The sequence below is a fragment of the Drosophila arizonae genome, chromosome 3, assembly GCF_054131065.1.
Source record: "Drosophila arizonae isolate 15081-1271.41 chromosome 3, UAZ_ARI_1.0, whole genome shotgun sequence".
Lineage (NCBI taxonomy): Eukaryota > Metazoa > Arthropoda > Insecta > Diptera > Drosophilidae > Drosophila > Drosophila arizonae.
The window spans coordinates 10695695-10710661 of record NC_142923.1 but is presented as its reverse complement, the minus strand read 5'-3'; the positions used below and the strand labels follow the sequence as shown (position 1 = coordinate 10710661).

At 38.2% G+C, this 14967-nt stretch overlaps 1 protein-coding gene across 6 annotated transcripts in view; it reads left to right on the top strand.

Moving 5' to 3' along the window:
- The window catches only part of LOC108609655 (semaphorin 1a), a 179259-nt gene that overhangs the window by 23142 nt on the left and 141150 nt on the right, over window positions 1–14967 (top strand). For all 6 annotated transcript variants that reach the window (XR_016268902.1, XR_016268900.1, XR_016268901.1 and 3 more), the window contains exon 3: window positions 4264–4874. Coding sequence is in view for 3 of the 6 variants with exons in the window: in XM_089463452.1 (XP_089319578.1) it covers window positions 4676–4874 (199 nt within the window). In the remaining 3 variants the exon portion in view is untranslated. The remainder of the gene's footprint in view (window positions 1–4263; window positions 4875–14967) is intronic.

Here is a 14967-nt window from a genome sequence, read left to right as displayed (position 1 = left end):
AGAAACAAAACGGGGAAAAACGAATTGTATGTGGCAGAAGAAGTTCTTCAAGCACCCACTTGTACTTATAGTTTCATGCAGCAAAAAACCAACTCGCCTTGGCTGCTGACTACAGCATAACCGAAATTGGATAGAAGTACTTCAGTTAAGTGGTCGAGAATCTGCTGCAAATGGCTACAACGCTGCTCGCCCAGCAGCCAGCAGCCAGATACTAGAAATGGTTTTGCAATTGCTTTTCCCGCACAATGCAAATCTGTTTACCCCACTCGCTACATCTTGGCTTGCGTTAGTTTTAAATTTGCGCGAAAACAAACCGAACTAACATGTGTTTGCATTGACTGTTTGGCTAGTTGATACCCTGTAAATTGAATTGCTTTTGTTTGCATATGCTGCAGACATGTGAAGCTGAAATTTCGAAGTGAATGGCATATTGAATTAATATTGATTCCTGCAACTACGATGTAAAAAAAAAAAAATAAAATAAAAAAAAAAAAATAAAAAAATAAATAAATAAAAAAATAAAAATAAAAAATAAAATAAATAAAAAAGGAAAAATATATTTTAAAATTTTTTATCAATGCACTTAAATAAAATTTTTTATTTTTAATTTATTGAGTTTATTTTTACATTAAATTTAATGTATTTGCTTTTATTTCCATTTCTTAACAGCAAAGCACTAGACGATTAAAAGTATATTTTATCATTTAGTAATTTATCAATGGGGAATGAAACAAAAAAAAAAAAAAAGTTGACTTTCTATCGTACATAAATTCCAATTAGGGTTTGCAGTTCATATAAAATGTTTTGATAAAACCGCATAACTCATTGTTAGCCCTTAGGCAGCCGACCGAAACGGGACCCAGACACACACGCACACACTCTCCCACTCAGACACAAGCAAACACATATGTGTGCACAGGTTACATGTTAAATTGTCATAAGCCTTAAAAATTCCATTATGATTATTTACTCAAGTACCAGAGCCCGTTCACGAGCTAGCTTCCAGCTTCGCCTAAAATGAGACATAAAACACAAACAAAGACACGAACACAGATAAGGAAACAAAGTTTTCTAAACGAATAAATCTGTTTGTTCTGGTGCCAGGAAAACGTACACACACACACACACACAGACACACATATGTGCTTATAAAAATTGCAAAATATTTTTACACACACATGAACGAAAGCTAATAAATGAGAAGTTTACGCGACGGCCCAGGCAACAAATCCCATTTACAACGATATATATTTCTATATATGTACATGAAAGTCGCTCTACGTCGACGTTGAGTGCTGCAGCCAAAACAAAGCGAGAAGCGGGCACAACAACAAAATACGCAAGAAAAACAAAAAAAAAATGAAATCGCTGCAGGATATGCAGACAAGACAAACAAGTCACGAAGCACTGAGAAACGAGAACCAAATACAAAAATAAAAATAACGTCGAGCCGCAAAGATTTGCAACATAAATATTTTCGTTTTGCCGACAGACACTGAACAAACGTTATAAACAGACAGTATTATATATATATACATACACATGCATATACATATAGATACATACATATGTGTGCACATGTATGGAAATGCGGCATTTATTTGTGTATTAAGAGCTGATTTCTGCAGTGAGCTCTCGAAATAGCCGTAACGGTTGTGCGGCCATTTTGCCAGCTGCAACAAAATGGCGGCCGCAAAATAAATGGCGCCGTTGATGAGTGTTAACAGTGGGCGGCAGCTGTGTGTGTGTGCGTGTGCTCGTATGTGTATGTTGTGGTTGCAAAAGAAAAAAAAAAAGAAAAAAAAAAAAAGGAAATGAATAACCTAAAATCACAAACTGCCGTCAGCAACGTTTGCTGCTCTTTTTCATTATTTTTGAGTAATATGCGCAATGCATCAGGCTCAGACTCGGTCTGAGGACACACAATGAGTCTCAGTCGGGCTGGTTGAATCGTTGTTTGTTGTTGTTGTTGTTGTTTGGCATTACCGCACTTGACATATTCCTGCTGCATTTATTTTGGGTTACCATTTGCTGAACTGGCCCTAAGTTCACACACACACACACACACACACACACACACACACACACACACACACACACACACTTACATAACATGTGTATGCACTCACACTCATACGATAACCAAATTGCAACGAGTGCAGCCCAAAAATGCAATTGTCCATGTGAAGGGGCATGTGCGGGGAGACAGTGTAGCATCGTTGTTGCAGTGCAGTGCCACTCTATCCGGTTTGGTTGTTTGTTTGCAGTTGCATTTTAAATGCCTGGCTCTCGCCATTTTTAATGTCGTCTACGAATTGTTTGCCAAAGTGTTATTTTTTCAGCTGAGGGGCTGAGAGACAAGGAGGAATTTTTTCCAGCATCGCTGAAACTGGCAATGTGCAAACAAGTGCATGTGTTGCTTCACCTAAAGGGCAGGGGAGTACAAAAAATAATAATAATATTCATATATAGATGTATATAAAACGCATAAAAAATGATATTAATTAATAACAATTTTAAGCAAAAGTGTTATGGGTCATAAGAGCCAAGTTATTTATTGCAAAAAATTACTCATATTTTTTATAGTTCAGTAAAAATACTCGCTTTTGTTATTGCTATTAATAAATGTTAAGCAATATTGAAGAGGAGAAAAAAAAAATGAGAATATATTTCTATAATTTCGAACATTTTTGGTTTAATGGAATTTTTAGCATTCTTATATTTGTAACGATTTATTGTATTACTTACTATTTTTATATATATTTTTGTCATATATATTTCTGCTCATTGCTAATTATTCTTTAGTCTATACATCAAGTTAATTAATGTCGCCTGTGGTTTGGCTCTTGATTATATTTTAATTAATTTTATTGCATTTCGCGTTTTCCCTTCATGGGCTTGGCATAATATTTATGCTCGATTTAAGAAGGAGACCATTCTCAAATCGGCTTATTGTGCAATCATGTATGTGCACAACCACAAAAGCACACACACGCACACACACAGCCTCACATGGGGGGAGAATGCCTAGAAAAGTCTGCCATGCAGATAAGTTGTCGACCTTCGCCCACAAATGGGGGCTCGACCTGCTGCCTGCTGAAATAAAAAAAGCAGAGAGAAACAAAACTGTGAAAGAGAGACAAAGAGAGCGAAAAAAAGAGGGAGGCAGAGAGAGAGAGAGAAGCAGCGTAGTGTCTAAAAAGAACGCGCACAAAGCGAGCGAATGAGGCAAGTGAGAACAAATTGTAAGCCAAAAAGAAAAAGTAGAAAAAAGAAAAACTTGCAAAAAAAAGGTGCCAAGTAGCGTGCACAGTTAATGAGTTTTTCAACATTCGCCCGCAACCAGCGAATTAAAATGTAGCACGAAATGTGGAAATGTGGCACATGAGCGACTGAAAGGGGTGCTGCGAATCGTGGGATGTCTAAGGTGTCGGAACAGTTGGGGCTAAATGGACAAGGGGAAATGGGGCGGGCGAGGCGGGGTCATAAATCTGAGTAGGACGGTGCAAAAGTGCAGCGCAATTTGTTTTTAAGTCAACTGTGAGAATGCGTGTGTGCGTGAGTGTGTGTGTGTGTCGGTTACGTTCTAATTATGATGTCAACAATACGTGTGTGTGTGTGTGTGTGTGTGTGTGTGTAGGGTTGCCTGGTGCATGTCAAAGGGTGGGAGTCTAGCAAGTGGGGCGCAAGTGTTAAAGTCGAGTGTCCACTTGGAGCAACACTTGCCACATTCAGCAGCTGTTGCTTTGGCCGATTGTTAGTTTTGCACAAAGTGCCTGAAAGTAGGCATGCAACATTTAACAGAATAATGGCAAAGGCTAAGCTGGAGTAAATTATATTTTCATTTTTTCAATATTATAAAAGTGCTTAAGAATCAAGAGTTACGCAACAATAGGTATAAAAACCCATTTAGTGTGTCTATAATATTAATATTTTCAGCTAATAAAAACTATGAAATGTTTCTCTTTTAATCTAAATTTTTTATTGACATTTTTTTGCACAATAAATAAAAATAATTAGATTAATTGAAAAAAGTGTTACATTATCATTTTAATTATATTGTATATATACAAAATATATATAAAAATATATATAAAATTATATATAATCAAAATTTCCAAACAATAGTTGAGCCTCTGTTTGCGTAGTCAACTGAAATCGGAAAAAATTTAATTTTTTATGTATAAAATATACGATTATAAATATACACACATTATTCCATTCACATTTTAATTCAATTTATCTCAATTTATCTCATTACAGAATGACTTCAAAACTCTACAACTAGTTGTTCCAATTAAAAAACAAAAATAAAAAAATACAAAATAAAATCATAAATAAAGTAAATATATAAACCGCTCAGTTTTTATTAACTTTGTTGAGAAATTTGTTAAAATAAAGTGAAAAGTAAAATAAAAAAAAAAAATACAAAATTATATTTGCCATATATACATAGCGTTTAAATAGTAAGTAAATCAGAATCAGTAAATGAAATCAATTTAATAGAAAACCTATGAACACGCACTCAACTCAGTAAATAAAATAAATTTCATACAAATCCAACTAAAACGCACACACACTCTCACACACACAGACACCGTCGTGCTGACCGCAACAAATAAAATATTTACAGCAAGGAAAATTAAGTAAATTTATGCAAAATACAAAATAGAAAATGTTAAATTTCCACAACTCGGTTAATAAAACAATACAGCAAAACAATAACAAAAGCCACAAAATGCATCTGCAAAGTGCAAAAACACTAGCCCCAAACTCTGGATGGATGCAAGTCTTCCTACTACTGACACTCTTCGTGATTGGTAATCAAAGTGCCTGGCAGGAGAATATACGACCAAAACTATATGTGGAATTAGGTAAGTGAAGAAAATTAATTAATATATGTATGCATACGTCTTTTATTTACTCTGGAAATTGAGAATTTGACAGTGAAAACTTGTTGGCAAATGTAAAGGAAAATAAGTCAATATTGAGTGGAGACACTAATACAGTTGAATGTACAGTTGATGAGCTTCTATCTCTTTCTCTTTTCTTTTGGGTATCAAAAGGGAATTCGCATAAGTTAATAGAAATGCCAATTTAAATTATGAGCATGTAGTTGGAAGCAATGGGTCATGCTAGCATGAGTCAACACATATCAAAATCAACTGCCAAAAACTTTAATAGCTATTTTTTATGAGCTCCAAAATGTAATTTGACTGCGAGACAAACTATAAGCATACAGACACACTCACATATATACGTATGTATATATATATTATCATATACATATCTATATGCATGCATAGGGAGATAAGGCAACTAACCTTAGATAGTTGAGCTTGTGCTATCGCCTCTCACTGCTTCTACAACGCCTAGCTGGCTAAGGTGAAAAACTTGGCTGAAGCAATGAAGCTATAACTTGTATAACTTGAAGTGCAACACATACTATCAAATAAATACACACACACACACAGAGAGAGACACATATATGCAACTACATACATAGCTACTAATGCACACTTTTAGATATGAGGCATCCACACGTTTGGTATCTTAACTATAAATAACAAAAATTCCTGGAAGACATTATTTGCATAAAAGTGGCGTAGCTTTTTATACACACACACACACACACACACACACATAGACACTCAGAAGTAGACGGGAATATTGTAGACAGAGTTAGTGACTGAGAGACGGGCAGTCAGACAGTCGCAGGACTAGAGCCAGCAGCTACTTCTAGTGCCATCCAGTTGGTAATTCCTGCTGCTTCAGGCTACGTCATCATCGTCAGTTGCATATGCAAATTTGGCTAAAAAGTTGTGCGACATCCTCACGTCGAGGCGACACACTCACACAGCGATATACATAGGTATATCACACATATATATTTCACATATATAAATGTATAAGTGAGACTTTGTTTGGAGCCTGCAAGATGAAGCAGAAAGTTGCTGTAGAAAGAAACTAAATTCCAAAAATATCTTCTGCACGCTTCAGAAATTACGTTATTAAATGTGCATTTGGCACACACTAAATGTGAACAGTGCCACGCCCACATAAAGACAGCGCCCACTGCTGCACTGCTCCACTATGCTGACTCCGGGGATAATAGCAACTGAGCCTTTCTAGACATATCACATCAGGCGCACATGTGCTGCTTATAAATGAGCAAACGAAATGGCTTCAAGCTTCTATTTATATATAAAAGAGTTTCTTTTTTTTGGGCATCTGGGTGGACCAGTTTGAGGGTGGCACTCATTGCTGGCAGGAAGTAATTCAAATGAATGTGTCACTGCTCAAGAAATGAACATAAAGAATATGCAAAAGATACTGGAAATGAATGAATGCATAACAGGACAACAAATGGCCAAAAAAAACGGCACAAGAAAATGCATTTCAGTTGCAGTTAGCTGCCTTGCGAAGCATGTGTGTGTGGGTGTTGGGTGTGTGTGTATATGTATGTGTGCTAGGCTCTAGTTTTTAGATAAGAAAATGTTTGCCAGACAATGGAACACATTTTGTGTATGGGCATTGAGAAAGCTATTATGGTGAAAGTATTTGTTCGGCCATGCAAATTGTGAGAGATGACAAGGAATGATGTACTCATAGATGCGCTGTAATTAGGGGGAAGAATAAACTGAAAAGCTTTCATATAAACTCAATCTTATAAGAAAAAAAAAAAAAATTATAAAAAAAAAAAAAAAAAAAAAAAAAAAAACATACAAAATAAATAAATAAATGTGATTATTTTTTTCCAAGATATTTAAGCTCAAGATTAAGCAAGAGATTGCCTTCAGTTTTAAAGAAATTCTAGGGTATTTATTCATTATGATTTAACGCTTAGCCATTTTTATCCAACTTTCATTGTGCTCAGCCTGGCATATTCGGTATATTCGTCTACTTAAAAGCAAAGTGCTGTTTGAGTAAGAGAAATGTGTTTCCTCTATATAGTTTCTAGCACAAGCTTTTGTCTCTGAAATAGCTTTTAAGCAATTTTACTTTAACTCTTCTATATTTGAGATTAGTTTAAAGTTTGCTACAAATTGATCGCAGTAATTTATTTTTGTTTTTAGTGCTTGGCAAGAATTTCATAAGTCTGCATCGGAAGTGCTGGCGAACTATCTCATTAGAGTGCCCCAGAATTTACAAGTTTCCAAAGGAACTTTGTTGATTAGCCTCATTTGCTTAGTGGAAACATGGTGCTGTTGTTGCTGCTGCTTCTATTGCTGTTTTTCTTTATCAGTGCCAACTAAAGGTAATTTGGGCGAGGACTGCCCTAGTCAAAACCAATTACTTAGCCAACGCCCATTTTGTGGGGCAGCGGCAGGGGTCGCTCGGGCACATGGCATGTGTTAAAGTTCATTTAAAATCCATCAGAGGCGAGTCGTAAAACCCATCTTGGGCTGGTGACAATTTTTTCGCACTCATGCATAACTGGAAAATAAGGTTAATGTGGAAATTATGAATGCGACGAGTGGCAGGAGGAGAATGGGAATAGTTGAGAGCGTGTTGCCACAACCGCCAGCGCTGCCAAATGAGCAGAAGCAGCAGTCGTCAGGGCCATGGAAGAGGCAAAGACGACGACGACGACGACGACGACGACGACGAGGACATTTGTGACCAAGTAAAATGAAAGTGCTGGCTGGGAGGCTGGGTGGAGGGCTGCGAGTGTGTGTGTGTGTGTGTGTATGTGTGCACTGGTAATGCATTCATATGCCATTGTTGGGTAAAAACAAAAAGCTTGCAGCTGCAGCTAGCAACATCCTCCTGCCCCGGCAACCGCACACGCATAAAATATTACAGCGCTGCGTGGCACGCCCCAGAGTTGCATTTGACAGCCGCAAGTGGTTGTCATTAGGCGAAGCTTTCCTGCCAGCCAACAACAAAACGAACATTTAAATGCACAGCACTTGGCCAGCTGAGTCGGGCGGGTTGGCTGGGAAACGTGGGGCTTACTTACTTACTTGTCCCCAAAATTACGTCTATCAAGTGGGCGGTTAGCGTTGATCGTTTTGTGGCACTTTGGCGATGCATTTACTCCGCTTTATGCACACACACACATACTCAGAGAGATAGAGAGAGAGAGAGAGAGAGAGAGAGAGAGAAACCACCCACAGCATGCAGTCCAATCTCTTTGGGCTACTTCATTTTGAAGACATTTTGTTAAGAGCTTTTTATGCTGATTTTTTTTCTTCTTTGGTACGTGCCAAAAATGCAAACAATTTCGATTAGGGCAACACTGCGACTGGGGGCGGCGGCTCAGTGTTGCATAACGCGCAAAGCTTAAATTTGAAGACAACGATGAGCCAAGGGAGTTGAGCAAAGACTAAGCTATCAAGATAAGCTGTTGATATGATGAGCTTGAAGAAGTTTATAAATTAAAGAAATTAAGAGTTATGCTTAAATATATGGAGAAAATATGAGTAGGTAAAGCATGTGGAAATATGATATTTTATCGTGTATTTTGCTATCTTTTAATAAAGTCAAATGTTAAATGTTGTTATGGCTTGCATAATATTTAATTCTCTTATGGTTATCTCTTTTGACCCAACCTAAGCACTTATTTCCTTCCTTCCCTTAATTCCTCACAGTTCTCTAAAGTAAGTGGAAATGAGCAGCAATAATGTAGTCAAGGAGGACGTAAAATTTTGTAGATTAAAGGCATAGTCAAAATAATGAATGCTCACCAAGAAGGTGTATATATGCATTCTATACACTTTTGACATGCCATCAGGCATTCAGGACATGTAAGCACTATAAATACCATATATGGAGTGTGCTCCTCCACCCACTGTTTCCACTGGCCCCACTCTTCAGTTGGTTTACAAATCCCAAAGTAGTTGAAAGCACAGCGCTTAAGAAATTATGAATTCTGACTTTTGTCAAGATTCCATGCCATAACTGTCGACTGTGTGCCTACTTAATATAATTTGAATAAAAGTAATATGCAAATAGCAACGGGGAATGACAGAGGCCTGAAGGGAAGAGACGAGAAGAGAGCAGAGGAGAAGCGGGGCAATGAAATGCTGAGTAGAGGAAATAAACAGCAAAAGAACCGATGTCAGACGTAATATTTTTAGTTGTCGCATTTCCGACAGCAACGACGACGGCAACGGCGACGTCAGCAGCGTTTCGACTACCCAAAAATGCATATGCAAATCTTTTGAGAGGCTATGAGGGGTGAAGAGTGGGGCAAGTGCTTATAAGTAACTAAAATTGTATGTGTGCCACATAAGACGAGACTCCCTGTCTGTGTACATGTGGGTGTGTATGTGTGTGTGTGGAAATTATGTGAGGCGCGTGTCAAGTGCCGACAACACACAAAACTTCAGCTCGGTCTTCTCTCTCGTTTCTGCTCAGCTGCAATTACATTGTGAATTAAATTGTAATGAGGCGCATGCGGCGAAAAATGAAAATGAGTAGCAGAAGAAAACATGTATGTGCACACAAATATATACATACATACATGCATACATGCATACATACATATACAACTATATACATATGTAAGTTTGGGCATTTTTTTATAGCTGCGCAGAAATGGCAATTAACAGTTATGTTTGCTGTTCCGACACGTTGCAGACAGTCTTAACGACGCCGAACTATTTTTAGGCGTCTTTCGAATGAATGCGAAGAAAAAGAAAGAAAAAAAAAAAAAAAAAACAACGGCCCGCCGAGGCCATGGCCAACATCCACGCGGCAGCAGGAAGCGACAGACACTGGCTGTCTTTGGTGGTGTTGGCCAACGTTTTTGCTCGCCTAATTGGCTGCAGCGGAAGTTCACGTAATTTGCAGTCAATGCGAACCACTGTGCAGCACAAATTCAAAGTTAAATTGCTCGAAAGATCATCGATAGCAGCGAAACCAGCGCCAATGTCGCAACTTGGGCAAATACATTTACATATTGAGTCTAGTTAGGGTGTTGGACGTGAATCAGGTGATATGAGAGCGAAATAAATGGACTGGATAATATTTAGCGAGGCGAGAGCTGAGCCGTTGGAAGAGAGAAGATGAGCTGAGGTATAAATGCTTACTTTCATAGTAGTAAATAGTAATATATGAATATAATATGAAAATAATAAAAGCCTTAATAATACTATCGATGGTTTATTTCGGATTTATCCTATGGTTGAAATTTTCTATCGATCAATTTAACAGATCTTTTCCTTATCAATAAACTATAAAAAGTCAAAGCTATTTCAACACAAAATTAAATTAACCAACTTTTCAGCCTGAATCATTTAATTTGACTTTAAACTAATGGGATACAAAAATTGAATTGCACAATGATCGATCAAATTTCTAGGAGTCTGTGAGTAATTTCGGTAATTTCAACGAAAATCCAAATTCATTTATAAGAAAATCATATAACTCATTCGAATATTACATCTTCACAGGATTCAGAGTACCTCCTAATCGGTGTGCCTCTACGAGAGCCACCTCACTTCCCATTCGCTCCTTCTCACAAGTTACGCCTTTGCAATTTAAAAGAGATATTTCAAAGTTTACTCCTGGTGACTGTTTTGATTCACAAGGAAGACTCAGCATAAAATTGTATTTAAAAGATTTAAATAATTTGAGGCATTTCGTATATAATTGGTGTTGGGAATTTGAAATCACAGGCATGTGCTTTAAATAAATCGAAAGACAGACTCGGCCCTATCAATTACGAGTACACACACAGAGAGAGAGAGGAAGAGTAAGAGATAGTGAAATAGAGAGAGAGAGAGAGCGCTGCAGCTATAGAGCTGAAGGGAGACAAGAATTGTAGAGGCTTTGGGCATTTCGCACTCGTGTGCAATTGAAGCAGCTTCATGGATTAAACGGCTTTCTTAATTGAGTGCTCATTTTCCGGTTAGGAAGTTTTTATGCCGAGAAAATAAATTACACACATGAGTGCAATTTGGTCCTCGTCGCAGCCAAAGGACACTCGAAGTTGGCTGTGTAAGCAGCAGCAGGAGGAGGCGGAGTAGCAGAGGCAGATGGCCAGTGAGGCAGTCAGGCCAGGCACTGGAGCATTAACCTGGGTCAACTGAACAATCAGCTCATAATAGCGTTAATCAAAAAGTTGCTCACAGCTGCACAACTGCAACTGTTGTTGGTCCGAATGCAATGTTGCTGATGCAGCAGCAGCAGCAGCAGCCTGCAGTCTGCAGCCCGGCAGATTGAACGTTTAACGATGATGCCAAAGATGCTGCTGCCTGACGTGGAGTTCAATGGCTCTGCAATGGGCTGCTGCTGCTATCTCCTGCTGTTGCTGCTGCTGCTGCTGCTGCTGCTGTCTCTGGCCAACGGCTCGTGGCCATGGCCACCAGGGAAATTAGTAATACGACAAGTGCAGCGACTGCCCGCCGTGCTGGGCTCTGCCAGCCAGCCAGCCTCTTACTCCTTTCGGGACAAATGAGTTGCATGTTGCCATCGATGTCGTTCGACGCAGACACACACACACACACATGCACACATTTTGCCATTTTACTTATTCTCTTTGTTCTGGCCACGCCGTCTTCCAGCCCAGCCCAGACCAGAGCAACCCAACCCAACCCTGTCCCGCTTCACTTTGTCTCCATAAATTTCGCCTGCTGATCGTCCTGGCTTGGCGCCTGGCCGGTAATTGAAATGGCGTAACGACAAAAATTGAAGCGAATTTTCTATAGTTTTTTACACTTTTCAGCCACGTGCTCAATCTCTAATGAAAAAGTTAAAGAGCCAGCTTACCAAATACACACACACACACATACACTCAGTTGGCTTATAAAAAAAAGTTGTGTGCACTAGAAAAGTTTTTTTTTTTTTTTATCGCGCGCACAAGTAAAAAGTTAATATTGATAAATTGATTAAAAGTTTAATAATTGTACATTTTGTTTTTCGCCTTTTACGTGCGGCGCACTCTGTGCCTGATTAGTTTTACTTCTTTTTTTGTGTTCTCTTTAACAGCATCTGAAGTTATTGTCTCGCCACGCAAAAGTTAGTTTAGCTGGCTAATTTGAAAAATTAATTGCCAGACTGTAAGTTATGCCTTTTGTTGTTGCGTGTGGCTTTCAGCTTCGTGTTTGCCAATTGGCCAAATTAAATATTGCCTGGTATTTTTGTATATATATGTGTATGTATATATGTATGTTTATTAACGTGATTGCGCATGATATTGACAAAAGTTAAATGTAATTTATTATTTCAGCTATCTTTGTATCAAATTGATTAAAATTCTTATATTATTTGACTTAAATTTAAGTAAAATCTATTTAGTTAAATCATAATAAATACTCTGACTGGGATTTTGAAGATATATTCAAGCTAAAATTTGGTTTTGAATTTAAAGAAATTTTGAGATTTGAGATTCTGATTCTGGGCAGATTGAAGTTTTTGGTATATTGTTTAATTTTTATCAATTTTTTTATCTCCAATTACTTTTTAAAAATTCTTGAATTGTGTAGGTGAAATGACTTGAATTTAGAGGTATCTGAATCATATCTTTGTTCCTCTGAGTTGCAAGAGAATAAAATTATTATGTAATAACTCATTATTAACTGCTTATTTTCCGCAATTCCTTAGATGAACAGTCTTAGATTAAGAGACTCTTAATTTATTGTACTCTTATTTATTGTAAGATAAGAAAGTTAATATTTTCTTCACGTCTGTACGTACACTTGTTTACCCATTTCCTGATTCTCCTTTCACATAATTAAACAGCGCCTTAAGTACTATTCAAATAGGCAATATTGACTGTCAGACGAGTCAAATAAATATTTCCCACTATTTGTACGGTTTGCAGCAGCAAATTTAAAGTGTTTAAGTGCGTGGTTGAACGCCCTGGCGTGCAGCACTCGAGAGCTATTAAGCATTGCGATGTAATTATGCATGTCATTCGTACATCAACTTACGAATTCCGCAGCGCTTTATTACTTACACTGCGGCAGCATTGCCTAGGCGCTCATTAAAAATGAAGTCACGCCCGAGGCATGCTCGCTGCCAATGCCACGTGTAGAGCAGATTCCAAACTTCGATGTGGCGGCTGCTGGGCAGGAGCGCGCCATTGTGATGGAAGGAAGGAAGAGTTCACACAAATCACACACAATACAAGAGATGTTTTGGGGAGTAAAAGTTTGCAAACAGTGGAGCAGGCAGGGAAACAGAACTATATGAAGACATGTTGGCAAATAGTTTTGGGTGGTGGGAGTGGGCCAAGAAAATAGCGCGAAAAATCAGCATGACAATTATAATGGTAATGAGAGTGGTACCAGAATGATGGCTTTGTGAGTGAGTCTCTGTGTGTGTGCGTGTGTGGGTGGGAGATCTTGATGAAAACGTCATTAAATGACAGCATGGAATGCAGCAGCAGCAACATCAGAGCACTCACTGTTCGCCTTTCCACTCAGCTCGAAGTTGGCAACGTCATCATCGTGCTCAACTATCTCGCCCGCGTAAAAGTTCTTTCTGTTCCTCAACGATGGCAGCTACATTGAATGCAATTAAAAAAGTTTGACTCGCTCGTTGTTGTACACTGAACATAGGGTATTCTAATTACGCTGCGGAATATGTTACGCGTTGTAAAAGCAACTGTAAGGAGTGCATAACGTGTGGCTTGCAGCGAAATTGGCTTATGGCTGGAGTGGTATAAGCATTTTATGTTACAAATTTGATAATTGAAATATATGTATATGAATATATAGCATACCTTGTGATACATTTGCCAGGGTATTTTATGTGTGTCAACTCTCCTATCTTGTTTTTCTTATACACATATATATATTCTCTGCTGTTGCTGCTGCTGAATGGCGTTGTCTTTTGCCTGTCCCCAGTGAATACTTTATTTTGGCCGTAGGTTAAGTGGTTTCTCTTTGCGCAACATTTTTTTTCATATTTTTTTTTTTTATATTATATACCAACATATATATGTATTCTGGGATGTGGGGTAAAATGTTCTAATTAAATTAATTAACAGGAAAATGAGTTGCTCAACAGTTGTCGTAATTGTCGCTCTTAATGTTATTGTTGATGCTGCAGGTGCAGATTTGCATGTATCTGTGTGAATGTATGTATGTGTGTGTGTGCCTCTATCTGTGTGCGCTCTGCTCAAGTATCTGGCATCAACTGCCAACTTAATGAATGTGAGTTTGTCGCACAGCCAATTTATAATATGATGTAAACTACCCATAAATTCCGATTCTGGTTTCGCCAGCAGGCAAAATTTTGTTGTGCTCAGCTCGGGCAAGTTGCTTTGTCTATAAGCGCATCTATAAGTAATTGGCCTGCAAATTATAAACATGCAATTAGCAATATGATATAATTGCACTCAACGATGTTGAAGTTAATCGGATTATGTAGATACATGTAAAATTTATATATGCCATTATATTCCAGACATCCGTTAGCTGAGTATTATTGAATTCTATACATTTTGCCCTTGATTAGCGCTTTACGTGTTCTTCTCCTGTGCTCTTGTTTCATCTATTGAAATCACCTTAAATTCTTAATCAACATTCTATGCCAGACAGCATCAGCTTCTATCCAACTAATACGAACTGTTTTGGGTCATTTGTAATAGTCGAACAAATTGAAGCGTATAAATTCCACAGAAATGCAGTTATATTATACACACATTTGGTCATCTATTTTATTGGGCAGTCAATTGAGCCCATTAATATCGCCGCGTTGTGGCTCGAGCTCTGTTCGGAGTCAGCAGAAGTGCGACTATCCGATGGCATATAGTAGGCAGAGCGAGCTATCAACGGAATCGCTTTCAATTGCTGCAGTCGAGCGCTTGTGTTTCTGGCCCACGCTGGTGCTGGTTGCTCTTTATGGCCCAAACGCGTGTATATCGTTGGCCGTGTCTCATTTGGCCTAGTTAAGAGCTAAAACCCGGCTAGTTAATGGATCTGCGGTGCTGGTTTAGTTCGAGGCGTTTACAGTGCTCACATTAAAATAATAAACACTTGGCGACAGCTCTAACTTTTCTTTTTCGTTGCA